We start from the raw sequence: 20,091 nt of genomic DNA on the forward strand, positions 1-20,091 counted from the left end.
AAAGCTCCATCAGCCCCAAATAAGCCTGTATAACATTTGCAAATTTAAATTTCAATGTATTTGTTACAACTAGACACAATGAAGTTCTCATTGTGTCAGGTAAGCTTGCATTTCATACAAGTATGAATTTCAATGTATTTGTTACAACTAGACACAATGAAGTTCTCATTGTGTCAGGTAAGCTTGCATTTCAAGAATTCCTAATGTCGAAACATTACTGGCAGAATACATCATATACATAGTACTGTGCCTCCAGCATCAAAACAGAAGTCTAGAAATATAATGTGAAACTAAGAATCACCTAAAATAACTACTTAAAAGTTCAGGTTCTCACAAAACTCTCTTATTAACAACTTAATTGATTTCAAGTTCTCTACTTATATCCCAACGAACAATTACTCACATAAGTAGTCTCTACAGACTTCAGAGGGGTTATTCCTGAAAGTAACAGCTCACCATAGTTCAAAATGTATAGTTCTTCCCTTAAAACATTACAAAGAAATCCAAATGAAACACTTAGAATTACTCATCTTATTTAAATTCATTATTTTTTTTTCTCCAATGTTATCCTTCTTAGTTCTAAAAGCTCTAAAAAAAAGGGGTCATAAAATTTTAGAAAATAAAAGCTATAAGCAATATAATTTCATCAACAATTAAGAAATCTAAGGGAAGAAAAAAAACCACAACCAACCCCAAAACCCCGTTAACAGGACCTAGGACGACCGCCCAAAATAGCTTCCCCCACCCCTAAAAAACACACATAGACACACAGATAATTACTGCTTACTGATTTTTGGGGAGGAGCTTATGACCAGCAGTCACCCAACTAGGGGGAAAATCGTATAAATACTCAAGGGTTACACTTGAAATCATCAGCTTCTGCTCACTCACCAGTGGCAAAAGAACTCCTCAGTAGAGGTTTCACTGCTCTACCACTCTGCATTGGAGCTCTGCAACATTTTGGTATGTTATGATTTCATTTCATTCTATTCGGTTTTGAAGGTAACTTCTATAGGATACATGTCTTCTGACTGGGGAGGGAAGGGGGTTGATATTTAAGGGCCAGTAATAACATCCTTACTGCCACCAGGGCTATTTGAAAGGCTACAGATGAAAGCCTGGCTTCAAGCAAGGCAATGTGAGATTTTTGCCACTGATGCTGAAGGAGCCAGGATATCGTGCTTCATTTCATGAGTTTTGATACACGCAACTCCAAACTTACGTTTGGAGCTCTGGTGTAACTAGGAAAATAATCACTGTTTCTGAAGACAGTGGTTTTAAATATGCTGGCATCCATTTAAAATTACTCTTTTCCTAAGAGTGAGACTATTGCCTTTAGGCTACCTATACAAGATTCTAGCATTCAAAGTGATAGGAATACAGATTCCTTTTTTCTTAGAGGATTTTTCACAACTAGTGAAAGCAGGAGGAAGTAAGCACAAATAACGTTACTTTTAATACCAATACTTTAAGAAAACTCATTCATGCACCAGAAACAGAACTGAACAGCTCTTCTTTATAACAAACTTTTCCTCCCCTTTTAACACAGAACGGATTTGGAAACATGCATTTACAAATATCCTTACTGTTGCCATTTTGTCTGAACATTGTCCATGGTAGCGATGGATATTTTTCTGAGCGATATCAGAAACAATCCAGCATCAAGGGGCCACATTTTCTACCATACAATGTAAAGAGTCAAGGTAAGTATATTATTATTATTATTTTTAATAACACAATTGTTCCTAGTGGGTCAATACATGACAAAAGCTCTTTGTTTATACTACGGGTATTCAACTTTCACTAGCAGTTAAGTTTTATTAAAATAATGTCACCACTGCAGAAAGAACTGGCAGTGGTTCTGGCAGTTGCCTCCTATTTACAAAGATGCACACTTGTCACAAAGTTTTTTTACACCATCATCACTAAAAGCATATAAAGCAGAAACAAAATCACTGCTACAGATCTGATCTTCAGTAGTGGGAATAATAGAACGTGATTGTGTACATAATTATGTACAACCTGCTAGTTATCAGATTTCTTGATTCAACACAGGGGTTTCTAACAATAGACCTGTCATCTACAATATTCAGAAAGAACTGTTACATATTCTGTCATTTTATCTCTACTCAAAACAGACTGTAGCTGTGAATTTAAACATATCTGATACACATGGCCAAATGAAGACCTGTTTGAAGTCTAGAAAGGCAAAATAAACTTATATACAGTTGTAAAAAATGTGGCAAACCTCTACACAGTTTTTTCATAAGTGATTTAAGCTTATACTTTAATTATCAGACAAATCTCATAGTAATATAACAATTCTAGCTTTATTATAAAAAGTACTCTTAATTTCATAAATCAGTCCTATGGCAGATCGTATAGGCCATACAGAACTGCAATGCTATACATTGTGACATCTTATTTCTGGGTATCCTCTCCGATCTTGGAAATGAAATGGGTAGCTATACCCAGTGTTTGAAACTATTTGACCTCTGTATTTTTTTTTCCATACTTAGACTAAAGCCTTTTAAAAAAAAAACAAACCTTGAAATCAAAACTTCTAACTTCCTAGATACTGGTTTTATTTCATGAATTGTCCCCCAAAGTATGATCAGCAGTCTATTTGTTTTAGTGATGATAATTTTGAAGAGAACTGAATCTTCCTTAAAACCATCCCCCTCCCCGCCCCCCCCCCCCCCCCATTAATTTCTTTCAGACATCACTGATTATTCAGAATAGCTTTCAGCTTTGCTGTGTCTCATCTACTTTTAGTTGTAATCATCATATTTGGACAGAAATTAGGAAACTGAATGAGGGACTTCAGAAAATAGCATTTGCAAATAAGCTTCTCTTCAGCAGAAAGAGGACATTTTAGGCTACATCTGCACTAGAAAATAGGGTAGCACAACAGAAGTAGATCTGGAAAGCAGAAGAGTTGCTGCTCAGAACATTGCATCCACATTACATTAATTTAGGAGGTTTCATTTCAGAATAGCTCTAGTCTGATCCTATGGACTGGATGCCCATGAACAGCACACACAGCAGCACACATCAACCCCAAAGACACAGCCCTGGTCTCATCCCAACCAGCTCCATTCTACAAGCTCCAAGAACACTCTGCAATAAGAACCAAGTGAAAGCAGCATGGCTGGGAAACTTACCCTCCAAATGTTCTTCTGGGCTGTACCAAAATACCATCATCACAGTTTTCATCCATTGCCTTGAGCACAAGAACTTTCTGGAACCCTACCAGCACTCTCAGATTGAATTTAGGTACCTGAACATAAAGAGCTACTCTGAAGACTTACTAACTGGAATTCCAAATGAGTTAAAGCTGCATTTCTTCCCTCTCCCCTCATTAAATTTTCATAGTGTTTTTCCATTAGTTTATTCAGTATCATTTATATATTTTTTAAGTGAAGTACAGTATTTACTTGGTTATCCTCTACCATACTTCCCTTACTTCTCTTCTCATAGTGGCTTTTGTTCCCCTCTATAGAAAACATTGGGAAAGGGGGAAACCAGCAGCAAATTAAGGGAGGAGCAGGGTAGACAGGAAATGGGGCGAAAGGGGGATATTAATTGTCCTGAACTAATTTTTCCACTTTATATACCAACACAACCTAATGTGTGTGAAACTTCATACTTAGAGCGAAAATGATTATATCAACATATGAGTATAAAATGTTCTCTATTTAGGAAAGGTAATAAAGACTATATACTAGACCTTAAAAGCAGGAACAGCCTATAGTTTTACAGACATGGGAGTCCAGTCACCCAAAATTGTGTGACAAATCTTCATTTGGTGAACAAGCATCAAAATGGATGACTGGAAAACCACTCTTGAAAACAACCATCCTACAGAGGGTTTTTAGGAGAATTAAAAAAACAAACAGGTAGACTTAGAAAACATAATTTCTGATCTGTTATGATCATGGAAGAATGAAAGAGGAGATTACAGAACCAAAGTAATCTAACTGTTGTCTAACTAGTGAGTTCTTCTATATGCAAGTAACTCAAGTAGCATATGGCAAGTTTTTCATCACAGCTTACTTTTCCTATTTCATCACCAAACATTGGCTTCTGGAGATTCAGTTATTAATAAATTTTCTTTTTGCTTTGTACAACTTTGAAATTTTAGTTCCAGGATGCTTTTTGACAGTGTAGGCCCAACCTGACTCAGGACAACATGTAATATTTATTTTGGTAATCAAAACCTATTAAAGCTTCATTTAATTTGGTGACATTGTTTTAAAAATCTTGCTTGACAGCTCCCCCATCAGAATATACTTTCCTTTTCTGTATGTATTTAGTGCTTTTTAACATTACCAGGACATCATTTTTAAGCCAGCAGCTCTTTGGCTTGGAATGTTTGAAAAGTCCTAGTTGAGAATAATCATGACTGTTCAGCAATGCTAAAATAAGCCATTATTACAGGTTATGTTAAAGTCTTCATAATTAATTCAATACATAAATAGGTTTTGACTGCATTCAGAGAATGTAAACCAATTTTGCATCAAGATATGTGCCAAGACATACAAAAAAGTAGCCAACCACTACTTCAATTTTCCTGGTAGAAATCCTACTTTATTAATACATTCAGCTATCCCTTCCTCGGAAAGCTTACTGTTGTCTCTAGACAGCACAATTACCAGACATCTTAATCTAAAAGCAGCACAGCTTTGAAACACTATAGCTCCTCACAGAAAATTTCTATAACATGAACACTGACAAAGCTTTAGCATCTTATGCCAAAAAGGCAGCACCCACCACTTTGTGAACCTAGCACTGATATGAAATTGCATCTAATACATGGTAAAAAGCAATAAAGAGAAGCACTCTGAAGCTTAAGCCACATGCAATTTGCCAAAAAAATAAAATATATTAGATCAAGTGCAATAACTGCATGTTACTTAAACACAGCTGAATAAAACCAATGTTGAACAAAATTCCTTGAGTTATCATTATGAAAGAGCAGACCTAACTGGGGTCACTGTTGTTTTCTGCCAAAGTACCCACATAAAAGCTTGGTTTTGAATTTGATGCAGCTGATGTAGAAAACTATTAGTATTTTTCCCCTAATGCTTCACAACTGAAACAGCATTAACTCAGGAATCTGCTTAGGTATTTGTATTGAGGCTTTGATCTGACCTGCCTGCATTCCCTGATGTGAACAGTTAGTTTTTGAAGTTCTATTCATATATAGAACCTATGGAATAAATTGAGTCCTCCAGCCAAGTAAGCTGTTTTCTCTGATGGCAGTTCTCTTACCTGAGGTAAAGAGAAAATGTAACATGTAAAGAACATTTAAACACTGCTTCTGCTGCAGGGTACATGTTAATTCTGATAGGCTTTTAAGCCTTTCCCAATTTTTTTTCACAATGTAGTTCTTAAAATTTGCCATATCTTATATCACCTATATAACAAGAAAACCAACTTGGAATCGCACCTTATTGAATCTGGGAGCTCAGTAGTAAGAAATACAATATGAGTAAGATAGGGAAGACTGCACCAGGCTTATGACTGGTACTCACAGAATCCACAATTGCCTTTGCAGCTGAGAAGGATGTGTGCTTGCATTTTCAGTTTTTCCATAAATCACAGATACTGCTTTCTTTCTATGTGTAGGATTTTAACAACTATCTTCCTTTTCACTGCCTTAAGGAGGATGAGATAGTAAGGTGTGCAAAATAAGGTGATATGCATTTACACTGATTTTACGCATCAGCAAAAAAGAAAATGCACTCTCTATACTTGGTAGATAAGAACAATTTCCCTGGAATATAGGAAGGCAGCAACTTTGCAGATGCAATATCAAACCAAAATCAAATATATTTATATACACATTTCTATTATTTTTTTTAAATAGAATATGTACAAGAACAATTTTCTTCCTCCATCTCATGTTTGCTTCATCAAGACTAGCCACAGACTGGAAAAAGCAATTACCCAAGAGACAGGAGAACAGTCATTGCATAAACTGTCATATATATATACAAACACTGCTCTTTTTGTGAGACTGAAATGCAATTTTTAGCTGATCCAGCTGTTGATCAATTATCAATCTTTTCTAAACAAGTATTGAACAGAATATGCTGCCATTATAAAAAACTGAATCCAGGCTGTTCCTATATCCCTCAGTTTTTATTTTTGTAATTACTTCTTAAATTAACATTCATCATAGATATGGTGTTTTGTTCTATAAAGTTGTCAGCTGCTTCAAACTACTGAATTAGTCTCACAATATTGATATTAATCTTGTCTGTAATGTCCCACAAATCAGCATCCTAATTCCAACACGAAGCTGCAAGCTCCCCCATAGTGCACAGAAAACTAAGTAGTGAGCTTGTTTGTTTATTCCTCTATTTGTGACATTTGGTTAAGTGGCTCCACCTGCTGTTTTGGTAACTAAGAAAATGAAGCATTATTAAAAAGAGCAACACCATGCCAGAATTCTGACTGCAGGAAGATGAATTATCAGTTGTGACTTTGCCACTGTGTGACATTTTTAATGACAAACACAAATCTTTAAGACAGTATTTGAATATATAACACTCACATGTTTACCAAAAAATCCCCAGAGCCATAGCCCACTTTTGAAAGCTGGGGGGAGAAAGGAATAAAATCTCATTACTTAAATATTGCATGAACTGGTTTCAGAAAAGCAGCTACACCTGCACAGGAAGCTTTTTCTGGTTTTGTTCATCATCAAGATGCAAGTCTGATGACTTGTTAAATCAGTTACCTGAGGTTTGTTTTTTTTTCCTTAATAGTTTGCATCTACTTGCACAGCATTTTTTAAGCTCTCTGATGACCCTAAATGTATTGAAGTAAAAAAAAAAGTAATTCTAGAGACCTCATAACTCAGGACACAACTCCAACAAATTTGCACTTGTAAGAGCTCTGAAACACTTTTGCTCTGAACATCAGGTTCTCAGCGACCAAACACAGTATATTAATAAGAAGCTTGACTTCCATAGGTTCAAGTGAAGTTAACCCTTCGCACATTTCACCACCACAATATAAGACTGCAAATGTTATAACTGCCCTGGTTTACCCATTTCCTCTCTCTTACAGGTGTGCAGATAAGGGGTGAACAAGGACCCCCTGGTCCCCCAGGCCCTATCGGGCCAAGAGGACAACCAGGTCCTGCAGGAAAACCAGGGTTTGGAAGTCCTGGTCCCCAAGGCCCCCCTGGTCCCCCAGGTCCACCTGGATTCTCTGCAGTTGGAAAGCCAGGCGTGCCTGGTCTACCAGGAAAGCCAGGAGACAGAGGACTACGTGGTGAGAAAGGAGAAGCTGGACCTGTTGGGCTTCCAGGAGCAAGAGGGCCACAAGGACCCCCTGGCACTCCCGGCCCTGCAGGACTGTCTGTTCCTGGCAAGCCAGGACCACAAGGCCCTCCGGGAGCTCAAGGGCCGAGGGGCCTCCCCGGTGAGAAGGGAGAGCCAGGTATCCCTGGTATAAACGGACAAAAGGGAGAAAGTGGATTTGGTGTTCCAGGCCGCCCAGGTAGCAGGGGCCTTCCAGGCCCACAGGGACCCCGGGGCCTCCCTGGCCCTGCTGGGGTAGGCAAGCCTGGTGAAAACGGTCTTCCAGGTCAGCCAGGTATGAAAGGTGATAGAGGCTTACCAGGTGCACCTGGAGCAGCTGGTATCCCAGGTCCCCAGGGTCCCCCAGGAGAACCTGGAGAAGCTGGCATTGGCAAGCCTGGGCCAATGGGACCACCAGGAGCAGCAGGCATCCCTGGAGCCAAGGGACACCCTGGACCTGCAGGCTTGCCTGGATCCCCAGGTCTTCCAGGCTTTGGAAAGCCAGGATTGCCAGGGATGAAGGGACACAGAGGGCCTGAAGGTCCTCCTGGCCTTCCAGGACCTAAAGGAGATCAAGGCCCGGCTGGTGTGCCAGGTGAGCCAGGGCCTGCTGGGCCACCAGGGAACATGGGCCCTCAAGGACTCAAAGGCTTGCCCGGTGAGAATGGCCTACCAGGGCCAAAAGGTGACACGGGCCCTGCAGGCCCCCCAGGATTCCCAGGGGCCAAGGGTGAACGAGGTCTACCAGGATTAGAGGGAAAACCAGGATACCCAGGTGAACAGGGTGTTGCTGGTCCTAAGGGGCACCCAGGTTTCCCAGGTCCAAAAGGTGACATTGGCCATGCTGGCCTACCTGGCTTGCCCGGTCCAATGGGTCCACAAGGAGTTAAGGGAGTGCCAGGGATCAATGGTGAGCCAGGCCCTAGAGGGCCTTCAGGAATACCTGGGATCAGAGGTCCCATTGGTGCCCCCGGCCTGCCAGGAGCCCCTGGTGCGAAAGGTGAGCCAGGAGCACCAGGGCTGCCAGGCCCAGCAGGTATTGCTGTGAAAGGCTTAAGAGGACCCATGGGACCTCCCGGACCCCCCGGGCCTAAAGGCAACAATGGAGAGCCTGGCCTGCCAGGCCCCCCAGGTCCTCCTGGTCCCCCCGGCCAAGCTGTAATCCCACAGATGCCTGAAAGCTACGTTAAAGCAGGAGAGTCTCGGGAGCTATCAGGAATGTCTTTCATGAAAGGAGGCGTAAACCAAGCTCTTACAGGGATGCCAGTGTCCGCTTTCAGTGTCATCCTCTCCAAAGCCTACCCTGGGGCAACAGTCCCCATCAAATTTGATAAAATCCTGTACAATAGGCAGCAACACTATGACCCCAGAACAGGAATCTTCACCTGCAGGATCCCTGGACTGTATTATTTCTCCTACCACGTACATGCAAAAGGAACAAATGTTTGGGTTGCACTCTACAAAAATGGTTCCCCACTCATGTACACTTATGATGAATACAAGAAAGGATACCTTGACCAGGCTTCTGGCAGTGCTGTCATTGATCTCATGGAGAATGATCAAGTATGGCTCCAATTGCCCAATTCAGAATCTAATGGTCTCTACTCCTCTGACTATGTTCACTCTTCTTTCTCAGGTTTCCTATTTGCTCATATCTAACAACATCCCACTTACACTGTCCTGACACTCTTTCCTTCAGACCATTTTGACTGGGCGCTGATCTGATTTGTCATTAGCAGGCCATGCAGCTTCAATTTTGCAACAGAAATGGAGGAGGAAGTGAGAAGGTGAAAGACAGTCATTCAAACCCAGTAGAATATTGTATATTTTTAGAGAATTGTCACAATAAATTTGTTTCCAAATGATGGATCAATTGTCTGACTGAATGCAACATTAAAATTTTATGAATTAATATAATGCACCAGACTCTCCCTCTTTTTTTCTTTCCTTTTTCTTTCCCTGCACCAATCGTACCCCCATCCCCCAAAGGAAAATCACAATTTGTAACTATCGCTTTTCATAAAGTACTCATTCAGGACTCTAGATTATATTTCACTAAACTTGAATTAATTGAAGGTATTATTAAAAGTAAAGACTCAGATACCCAACATTCATCACAAAAATTGGATATTATACCTCAGGTACATTCTGCTATCTGTCTGCTTCATCTTTAAGCTATCAAACAGGAGTCAAGAAAACAACTCTAATATAATACATGCCACATCACAGTTTTAATTTAGTTCCACTTTTCTTATTAAGAACTACCTTAGAGAAAGGTAGACTGATAAATTATTACCTGTTACTGAAGATCTAAGACTTTTGCAATATGAAAAACCAACCAGATTTGAAGCCTAGAAATCCAATTAACTTTGTTTAATGCATGTTTTCTAAGCTGCAGCAATGAACTAGTTCAATACTTTTAAGCTCCTAATGTTCTGTAAAACTACAATATACAGAATACTGTAAAAGAATTATCAGCAAATCCAGACATTAAGAACCTATCTTCACAAGTACGCAGACATGCACAAAATCAGAACAGCTTTACCACCCCAAAATTGGAGACAATCTTTGAACTGATTTTCCCTGAACAGTTATTTCCTTTAAAACACAATAGTCTGAGGAAGGTATTTTACTTACACGGTAAATCTATCAGATGATGGAAGTAATTAGTCAGTACACATAATCATATTTACCATACCAACATACACTCATGCCTCACAAACATTAGATATAACATTAATTTGCTGTAACACCATGAAAAGTTAATGGTATGAAGTAAACCAGCTTAGCAAAATTAGTGCTTATAAATTATGAAACCACAGTAGTCTGATCAAACATTTCTTCCAATGACAACTACCACGCACATGCTTTAGAAGTCTCATATACATCAAAACCTTATGAACCCTTCAACTATTATTTTTAGCTTCATTTTTTTTAAACAGAAGCTTTTAACCACTTACACTAAAAGTACGTAGGCTTAAGTTTAAAAATTTCTCATATTACCATTTCTTCATGAAGGCAGAACCTGAGACTTGTTATGTTGTATACATTTGAAATCACCAAAGTACTTGATAATATGTTGGGATTAATAAAAAAAGTGAGGACACTTTCAGGTCGATCCATTATTAGCAAAACCATATAATGTTTTGAAAACTTTAAAGAACTACCAAGCAAGTAAGCTTGTTTTTTCTCCCCCTATTAAGTGCTGCTGGATAAAGAAGCCTGTGGTTTAGGCCATACTTTGGTAAATTAATAAATGCTTAAATAAAGAGTGTAACATGAGATCTGCTTATTTTAGCAGCCAGGTAGACCTAGGCAAGCAAATTGGTACTGTTATTGTAAACACTGCACACAAATCTTTGTATAGAAATACTAAAGTGGACAGTATCACCATTTATAAGTAGCAATTCTGCTATACTTTTCTTTCAAGCCAATATAAAGCTCAAGAAACTTGAGTCTGAATTGTCTAAACCCGCTTTTCTACCTTCCTGTTTTAGGCCAAATACTAAGTACAGATCTCCTAAGAATGATCTCTTTTTTGGAATAAAAGATGTTTTCCTGTGCAGTCACTTGCATTAGTTAACAGCACTTTCCAGTATTTAAACACAGCATGTGCTGCTGCCCATACATTCAACCATACATCTGGCACTTTTGTTTCAGAAACAAATACAGGGACTGGGTACTGCAGCTGGAAAATACTGCTCAGTAGCTGTAAAGTTTCTGGTCAACTGCTTTACATATGAAACATATGCTAAAGCACATGTAAAAATGGAGATGCTTGGTGCTCAGCAGTACACTACTGTCTTGTGATTCCAATTAACTAGTCTCTGCAGCAGAAACTGGGCTCAGACAGTATTCTTAAAAGCATAGTTCACTAACCCTTATTGTCCATCCACTTTAAATCATGTTTTGTCCTTTAATGTCTTTGTTTATTGAATTAGCACATAGGACTTCAAATAAGCCTACAGCTTTGTACCTCATATGCCAGCCTCTTTGAAGAGTTTTCATAATTTTTTAGACATTAAGTCACCAAGAAAGCAACACTGAAAAGCTAGAGAATACAGGTAAGAATTGTGGCACAACCATGATTTTAGCTTTGGATTCTCAATTTAGAGGGGACTTTGAAAAGGACTGTAAGTTTTTTAAGTTTGTTTTTAAATATTTTCTCCACATGAAGATCAGCAACCTACCTAAAGATAAAGCTCTTCCAGAAACCACATCTCTTCTGTGTCATAGGCATTACAGGAAAGAAAAGCCAGTATGAGATTAAAATGAAAACATAAGAGCCTGTAATAGTATAAACTAACTCACTTCCAAAAAACTACTGAATTTTTTGAAGCCTTAAGTGGTCAAACACACAAAGCACACAAATAATTCCTTCTGTATTTAGCTGGAAAGCGCAGAATAGAAGTGTAACAAATTTACTTGTTTCTATCTTTGTTGCACAATTAAGACAAATAAAGACCACTGATCACTGGACTACATCAACATTAGAAATTTCTAATGTTTTGCAGAATGTTTGGAGGATTCTTTCTGGCCAGAAAACCATCTTTGGGTTCTTTTGATGTATTTGAAGTTCCATATAAAAGATATAACACATGTATCACAGACATCTAGATTCAGTATCTTCTGCCAAGACAACAGGGTAATACCATAAACTTGTAACAAAAAACCTCTGTGTGTGTATGTGTGTGTATGTGCACGCACATGTTTTTTGGAAGAGGATGGAGTAGTTCAGAAAGATCCAAAATTTTCCTTCCCAAATTCCTGTATATCAGCATGCCACTTCAGAATACTGATCAAGCACACACAAAAAAACCCCAAAACAACCAAATGCAAGTTATTAAAAAACATGTTTTAAGTTTAGCATTTTCTCTGATAATTTTCATTTTCATAAAAGATCGTCAGTGACAGATTTCTCAGATGCATCCTTGAAACGTGAGAGCAGATCCCACCAAGCATTTTTATGGGCAACTTATTAAGTCTGCCACCATATTAGCCATGATCTTCTTACTTATAAAATGAAATCCAATCTTATGAACTGATTGAAAATATTACAAATATATCATTTGCATTATACAACCACAGATACAACGGTTTTTGAAATGTCAGGGAAATCATAAGGAAAGAAAATCATGTGAGAGTGTGAACAGCCTTTAACAGAAGAAATTTTACAAAATCCTGCTTTGAGAAGTTACATTAGGCAACTTCCTCCAACAAACACCATTGATTTTTATGTCAAAAAATCACCAAATCTGAGACTTTTCACATGGGAATAAATACACAATACTTCAAGACCTCTTTACTCCTCTGAAGATCAAACTGTTTCCATGTGTTGTGCTGTCCACTTGATACAGTGTAAAATACATTGCCACATTTAATTTAAAATTGCTCTTTGAAGTCTCTAAAACATAGACTAAATGATACACATACAAAGTAACATTAATCACCTTAAAGCTGCAAAATATTCCAGTAATACAAGACTCACAGAAGAAAAGAAAAAATAAGAAAGACTTACAAAAAGGATTCTCAAGTAATTTAGTGCTCAACTTGGGTATCAATTGCAGAGGACATTCTTGCAGGTATTATTAAATTAGAAATTACCATTTTGCAAGTACGAGTATCTGTGTTCATTACTATCTGACATCATGTTTTTCTGATAGTATGTTTAATAGATTCTCTCAGTTTTTGGAATTATTCTTCACAAAGGAAGGTCTAAATAGCACAAGCCTATTTTGGAACCCTCTAACTTTCCCTTTGCAAACCTCAGTTCTTCACTTCTTTACAAGTAGATGAGTAGGTTAATACCCTTCATTAAGCTGAGTCAGGACAGTCATGCCTATCTGAAAAAGCCATCCAAAAAAAATATCATAGGGCAATTATCTAAGGCAATTACCACAGCTAAGACAATGAAAAGCAAAATTCACCAGACACCTGATCAAAGAAATCATGAGAAAGAGAAGGGACAGAGAAATAAGGGCATATCGACAACAAACCAAAGCAAATTGCAAATACTTTAATAGCGTTGAAAAAATAAACGGTCAGTCGTTCTGCTCCATCACCGACAATGGCACTACTAAGACAGCATTTGACTTGGGAACTTTGTGTCTCCTCAACTGACGGCTTAGTAAGTTTGCTTTGGATATTTTACCTTGACTAACTGCTAATAAGCTCTGCTTTTCTCTAAAGGGTTAAACCCTCTACAAGGCATGAGGGCAGAGTTAAGTCAAGAAGCTGTGGTCTTCAGGCCAGGTTCTCGGCTAAGAAAGACCGTGGGGCTTCCTGGCATGTAGATGTTGGGCTGGAGCCAGGTTTAAGATTCTTCAGGAAGTTATGTTAAGTTTGCAACTGAGAAAGAAAAAAAGGTAAAAAAAAATATCTCTGCCACAAACTTGTGACAGAAGACTAGTACCATTATTCTCATTTCACAGAGTGACCTGAAGCAAAAAGACACGCTCCATCGGAATATCACAGGTAGGTGATAAAGGAAGAAATTATCCCTGGTTCTTCTGACTCCCTGTTCAGTGCTTTATCTACCGGACCATGTTATTAAAAGGAAAACAAGACCACTATGAAGCCTGTCAAAGTGAAAATGCTGTGCTTTGTCATGCATCACGCATTAAAATATTTAAGTAGGGTATAAAATCTACACCATTTCACTTCTGATTTTACAGAGCTTTATCCAAAATGACTCATGCCTATCAGTTACTATATTTTCTTACATTTTCAACGCTGTTGTGCATGTGCCTCATGACTCTTATAACAGAGAATGAGGTGTATTAAATTAGGTACCAATTCTGATAGGAGTTAGAAAGGATTAAGTCTTATCACACATCTGTTTGTACGCAGATTCCATGCTTACGTATACAAAGAGATACTTGATAGGTAGGTATATGCATAAACATACACATGTACACACAAGCAGACACTTACATATAAATAAAACTGAGCAATTATTTAAGTGAGTTCAAAGATCAGACTAAATTTTGTTTGATCTAATTCATTTCCAAAGAACACTTTTAAAAATCATTCTTCTTGCCAAATGCTGCAGGATCCATACCTTTTAAAACAATAGGCTTTCATGATTTGAAAAAAGAACTAACAAAAATGCCAAAAAAATAGTTACAGTTGATTTGGATTGGTTTAATATCAGCAGAAAACAAAGGATACGTTTATTCCATGTATGAATGAGTTCCTAGAAGAACCCTTAACTACCAATCATACTCTAAGCTCCAATGGAAACACTGTAACAACAACCAAAGCATTTTAGTAATGTTTTGCTGTCTTTTACAATATGCATCCTGAAGTCAATTTCTGTTTCTGTTTGGAGCTTCTCTGAGACAATTTTGTCCATTACATTTCAAAGGAATACAGCAAGTATTACAGCTCTGGTTGAACAAATAAGTTTTAAGAGGGTCCAAACTACACTTGTGCCTAATGAATGTTGCATTAACAGAGGCAATTCTACCAGAAAACGCTGTCAGCAAAATGCTACAGGATTCTGAACTGAGCTGCATAACATTTTTTTTTACAAAAAACCATGGTTAAAAATAATTTCAATTAACTGTGTGTGCACACACAAGATTGTTAGCTTTTACTATCAACTATTTCATATGCCTAACAGAAATTCTGAAGTTTACTCTTTGAAAGAAGGGAAATAATTTCTAGCTGAAGGGTAGCCAAGATCTCCAAATCTAATTTATATTACACTATTATAAGGCTGGCTTTGGGTGAGGAAAGGCTATTATTTCTGCAATTTTTAGTAAGCTTATAACAAAATAACTATCTCCTCACTACTGTGTCAATACTATATGAGGAATTCTAACCAAAACTAGAATGCTAAAGAAAAATACCAAATATTTATGATTACAAGAACATAAGGAATTATTACAATCAAAGGAATAGAATCAAGATACAGTTCAAGTTTATCCACATTACAATACCAATCACTGTGAGAAATCATTTTTCCTCTAAATTCAGTGAAGTAGCACATCACAAATGTTACTAAAGACAGCAAAACAGTTTCAACTAAATGAAATAGAAACAGTAGTCATAAAGATGTTCTACTCCAGGATAAACATGTCTGCTATACAACTATTTGTAAGTTTGAAAAGTAAAAGCTGTGTCGAGTAGCCTACAGTGTATTTGCAAATGTTATTTGCTCTGGCAAGCGCATGTAATATTTTCAGCTATTATAGTAAGTTTTCAGTGAACCCACTTACCTTTAAAAGCTGTTATTTTATAATTATGCTGGATAGCAGCCACCATGTCCTTCCAGAAGTCATACTTTTTCTGACCATCATGCTGTAAGTGTCAAAAGGAACCTAGTCATTATATTAAGTATCAGCTATTTTGAGCTTTCATACTGAAGCAGTGACAGCAATGCCATTAATAAGCATAAGTATTTGGAGTAAAACAGTCTTAGACAGTAGGATTCAGGACTCAGTAGTACCCAGCTTAACTTTGGGTAACCACAGACAAATTATCTCCCTACTTAAGAAGGTTATGGCTGAGGTGGGGGGAGGAAGGCAAAAGGAGAAAGGATTAATATTTGTGAGGAACTCTAAAACATTGCAGCAAAAGGGGGCATTAGACAGAATAGCAACTTACTGAATGAGCCATCCCCAGTGACATTTGGGAAAAAGAAGTGCCTAAAGCTGCAGATACAGTACTTAATTAGCAGGTTGACATTATCTACAGCCTGGCATCCATATCACCTTCCACCCTCAGAACCAGCAAACTCCTTTGCTATAATTTAGAGGTAATGCCCTTCTGCCAACAACTCCACTCCAAATGCTGTATCAAACATCCATCCAGAAGCCAGGCTGAGCAGCACTGCATTGCATTGTGCTCTGCAGACTGCCAAACCCCAGCTCTGGCAGAAGGACAGGGGAAGGCGATCTGTGCTTGTGAAGAGTTTCTCGCCATTCCTAGAAAGCTGCCCAGGCACAGAAGAGCTCCAGCTGACCTCAACAGTCCTTTCAGCATCTCACTAAGGGAGAGGAAAAGCTTCCCAACGAGCTGAGTGCCACAGCACTCTCAAACTCCATGAATTTTAGGAGTGCTGTATTAAACAGATGCAATTACACAGCCACCCAGTATTACAGAGCAGAGGATCAGCTATGGATCCCTTAAGAGATGCTCAGAGTTACAAGCTAACCTGGCAGCAGTAAAGCAGGTGGTACAGTCTCTTTGAGTTTGTATACCATGGGAAGTATCTTTGTAAGTGTCGTTACAGGCTTTCAACACCTACCTTACGATAAATTTCAAGGTAACTGTTAACAGATTTCATGGCATTGGCACCTTCTGTGTCCCTACCACTGCATTGATACCTGAACAATAACCATTTTGTAAGCATAAAGCATCTTCTAGAGAGGGAAATATTCAGAAACTGAAAAAAACCACAAACCCTTAACATTGCCAACAAAACCCATGTAGTTTATATATACTGAAGTAAACTGCTATTTTGGGCCTAATCTGCCATGGAGGCTTCCAGAGGAATGATCCACTCAATTTCAAAACCAGTAAGTCACACAAACAAGGTTTTTTGTGCATGACTGACAAGCACTATGACAGTCTGCTTACCATCCACCAGCTCTACAGGTTAAGAGCAGGAAAGATACAATGCTGTGGCTTTCAAATATTTTTTTTAATCTGTCCCTATAGCAAACAGCCCCAGAAATACATAAAAGAACTAAAAACTAAAAGAAAAGGTTTCATATATGTCAAACTTCAGTTAGCTGGTAACCAAGGTCATTATTCAAAGCCATGTTCAGGTGGTGCTAGGGTGTACCTGTCTGTCTAGTGGCAATGGCACTAGCACTAATCTAGAGACAGACAAATTCAAATGTCCGCCCCCCTCATACTCCATGTGGTTGACTTGCTCCTTAGTTTGGAGTTTTGGGTTTTTTTGTTTCTTTAAAAAAAAACCAAACAGTGCAATGAGCTAACAGTTTCTCAGAGCCCTGTTTTGAGGACAGATGGATACAAGTTTAAAAGTGGGTACACTTCCTTCAAAACATTTGACTTCAGAGAAGACTAAAATAATTGTCAAACAAATTGCTTGCAAATCTACAGCCGTTGCATATGAGATGTACAAGAAAACAGACCAATTGCCAGAAAGCAGGAAGAAAATTCTGTGCATGCCCGTGCAGTCCGCCATTATTTTGGTGTAACTGTCAAATGTGCTTTCATTAGCTACCAGATAAAGCAGGACTTTGTGTAGCTTTTCAGTGTGAAGATCCAAAACACCAAGAAGCTCCTCTGCTTTGTCTGAAAATACATAAGAGTTCTGGCTCTGGATACAGCAAAAGCAGATTCATTTTTAACAGTGTAGAGCAGGCCAGCATCCAACTCATATTTAAACTCATTTTGAATCCAAACCTAGCAGTTCTCCCATCTGTTTCCAGTAGAAAGCTTTCCTGATTCTAGAACAGTGTCTGGAAAATGTAAGAGAGTAGTCTTTACTAAACAAGTTCCCAGAACATGAAACAGAAGCCTCTATTTCCCTTTAGAAATGTGGAAGAAAATGTGATGGTTTCTAACCCTTAGGATGCTAGGATGCAGGATTTTGCAGGTATGAGCGCTGGAGAGAACTACCAGCTCCTGCCTTTCATCTTGCTCATCTAGCTGATGCTAACTTTCCCTGGAATTACCGTAGCCCACCAACATTCAGTAAAATATTCAGGAACTGCTAGCTCTAGATAAAGAGGGTTCATGACCCACTTCTGGTAGCTCTTTGGAGAAACAGCACAGGTTGAAATCTCTCTGGCTGAAGACAGCACTGATCCAGGGTCAACGCTCCAGCTCATGAACTAGTAACTGAATTTGAAAGCTTACTACACACATGCTATGACATGCTTCCTCTCTCAATAAATAGATGATTCTGTGCCAAGTCTAAATTAAATACAAAAGAAAGTAATACAACACAGGTGTTACATCTCAGATAGAGTTCTAAGCTGTGAACAGCTTAGAGGAAGGAGATTAATCAGGCACAAAGTTAAGAGTCTTACAGTGCACCCCTCCTCAGTGCTTCCTGATAAGCTAGCTTTAGCTAACTCTTCATGCAGCACTTGGACTTAGGCAGCAATCCCCTAAGCATGCTATTTTGGAGTGGAAGCTAAAGCATCAAGTCAGCTGATACCCAAAGCAATCTCTGATACCCATCCCACAGCTCTGGATTTCACTCTGCAGACAAAGTTTAGTATTGACAATTTTCAGTGCTGTAGTGCTCTGGTATCTTTAGCTAGAAGACGACATCAGTACTCTGACATCAATATACTTGTGTATGAGAAGAAACCCCTCCTACTCCCAGCTGCACACAAATTAAAGATTCAAGCCTTTTTTAACACAATCAAATCAATTAGCATCAAACTTCAAAGGTAGGATTTAGGACATTCTGTCTAAAAAGCACTGAAAAATGTTCAAGCAATTGCATTTTATGCCTTGAGAATATAACCTACTGTTTAGCAGAGAAAAAAAAAAATCGTATTATTCTAGAGGTGTACATCTGTGTACACAGATCAATATATTTAAGACAAAAACAAGTTTAAAAAAGCATGGAATGAAGCTTTCAATCCATTAACACTTTGCAAATTAGGAAACCATGTCATTCAGAAGACTCGCATTAGATTTAATTGAAGTATCATCAAGTATAATTAAAGGAGATGTTAAGAACTATATTCTACATATTGCAGGGTGAACTTGAGAAAACAGTGCGTTTCTAGTCGTATCCTAGTTATTTGTGCCCTCTGGTGGAAGTACATGTATTTTGAACATGCCATGTAGCTCACAATACCTTTGGAGCCAACACACCAAGTCCAATATGAAAAATTCCAAACAAACAAAAAAAAAAAAGCTAAAAACCTTGATGTTGTTCAATACTCTATTTGTACGCATTTAATAATATATACAAGATCTGTGGTGGGTAAGAGAATGATAATGCAATACTTAGTTTCAAACAATACAGTTCTTACCTGATCTAAGCTGTCCACAACCCTTGCACACAAGAAAGCTCCTGGCAGGTCAAAATAGTTATCATATAAATAGTATTTAGCTGGAAAAAAAACAACAAAACAACCTAAATTTTTTAATCCATACTGTATGCTTTAATCACAAATAAAAACCACATTTAAATAAGAATATAAGCTCCTATTTGGATTTTACTGGTAACAAGCATTATCTGCTTCCCAATCTTTGTTAGCCTTTATCCCCACTTTTGCTTCTCATAATTGGTAACTGAAAGTTGTTCATCTATATCAAGGCAGTGAGATTTTAAAATTACATTTTAAGGTTCTAAAACTTAAGGTGGAAGAGATGGGAGAGAACGATGAATTTTAAGAGTCAGGACAGTATCATTCAACTCTTCTAAAATATCTATTTCCCTAACAGTGGAAAGACAAATAAAGGGTTTGAGAAGTTGTTTCAGAAACATTTGGACACGTCTCACACATAGCCTTGCCCTTTGCACACAAACACCGCAGACAGTGTCTTAGTGCAACTGGAAGCATGCCCACACTATTACATGACCCCCACAAAACAGAACTAAATCAGGAGGTGCAAATGTCCCCCCAGACCGAGGTCATGTTCAACAACTCTCTCCTAGGAGCAAAATGACTTAACTAGTGATTTTTTTTTTTTTTTTTGTATTCATGACCTTGTCTATGCTGTCTCTTAGATATATTAAAGAGCAAGTGAGCAAAACGGGGATTAACATTCAGAAGAGAGACCAAGTGCACTTTTCAGTGAAAAAGAAAGGCACATGTGCTCTATGAAG

General features: G+C 38.3%; 2 protein-coding genes across 4 annotated transcripts in view; one reads left to right on the forward strand and one right to left on the reverse strand.

Annotated features, from left to right (window-relative positions):
• NT5DC1 (5'-nucleotidase domain containing 1) overlaps positions 1-20,091 on the reverse strand; it is a 148,514-nt gene that overhangs the window by 122,053 nt on the left and 6,370 nt on the right. For both annotated transcript variants that reach the window (XM_055713047.1, XM_055713048.1), the window contains exons 5-6: positions 19,292-19,371; positions 15,539-15,620 (exon numbers count right to left, since the gene is read on the reverse strand). In XM_055713047.1, the coding sequence (XP_055569022.1) occupies positions 15,539-15,620; positions 19,292-19,371 (162 nt within the window). The remainder of the gene's footprint in view (positions 1-15,538; positions 15,621-19,291; positions 19,372-20,091) is intronic.
• On the forward strand, positions 153-9,233 carry COL10A1 (collagen type X alpha 1 chain). 2 transcript variants are annotated; one of them, XM_005445702.4, is made up of 3 exons: positions 153-963; positions 1,550-1,703; positions 7,081-9,233. In XM_005445702.4, exons 2-3 carry the CDS (start codon positions 1,565-1,567, stop codon positions 8,973-8,975), a joined length of 2,034 nt encoding a protein of 677 aa, XP_005445759.2. In that variant the 5' UTR covers positions 153-963; positions 1,550-1,564; the 3' UTR covers positions 8,976-9,233. The 2 variants fall into 2 exon arrangements, with proteins under 2 accessions (XP_005445759.2, XP_055569021.1); XM_055713046.1 differs by lacking the exon at positions 153-963 and having other exon boundaries at positions 1,548-1,703.

The sequence above is a fragment of the Falco cherrug genome, chromosome 6 (genome assembly GCF_023634085.1).
Source record: "Falco cherrug isolate bFalChe1 chromosome 6, bFalChe1.pri, whole genome shotgun sequence".
In the NCBI taxonomy this organism is placed as follows: domain Eukaryota; kingdom Metazoa; phylum Chordata; class Aves; order Falconiformes; family Falconidae; genus Falco; species Falco cherrug.

Bases quoted from the DNA above. Each gene is read 5' to 3' on its own strand.
- COL10A1 (XM_005445702.4), top strand. From the start codon at position 1,565: ATGCATTTACAAATATCCTTACTGTTGCCATTTTGTCTGAACATTGTC. The intron at 1,704-7,080 runs GTAAGTATATTA...TCTCTCTTACAG, and splicing joins ATACAATGTAAAGAGTCAAG to GTGTGCAGATAAGGGGTGAA.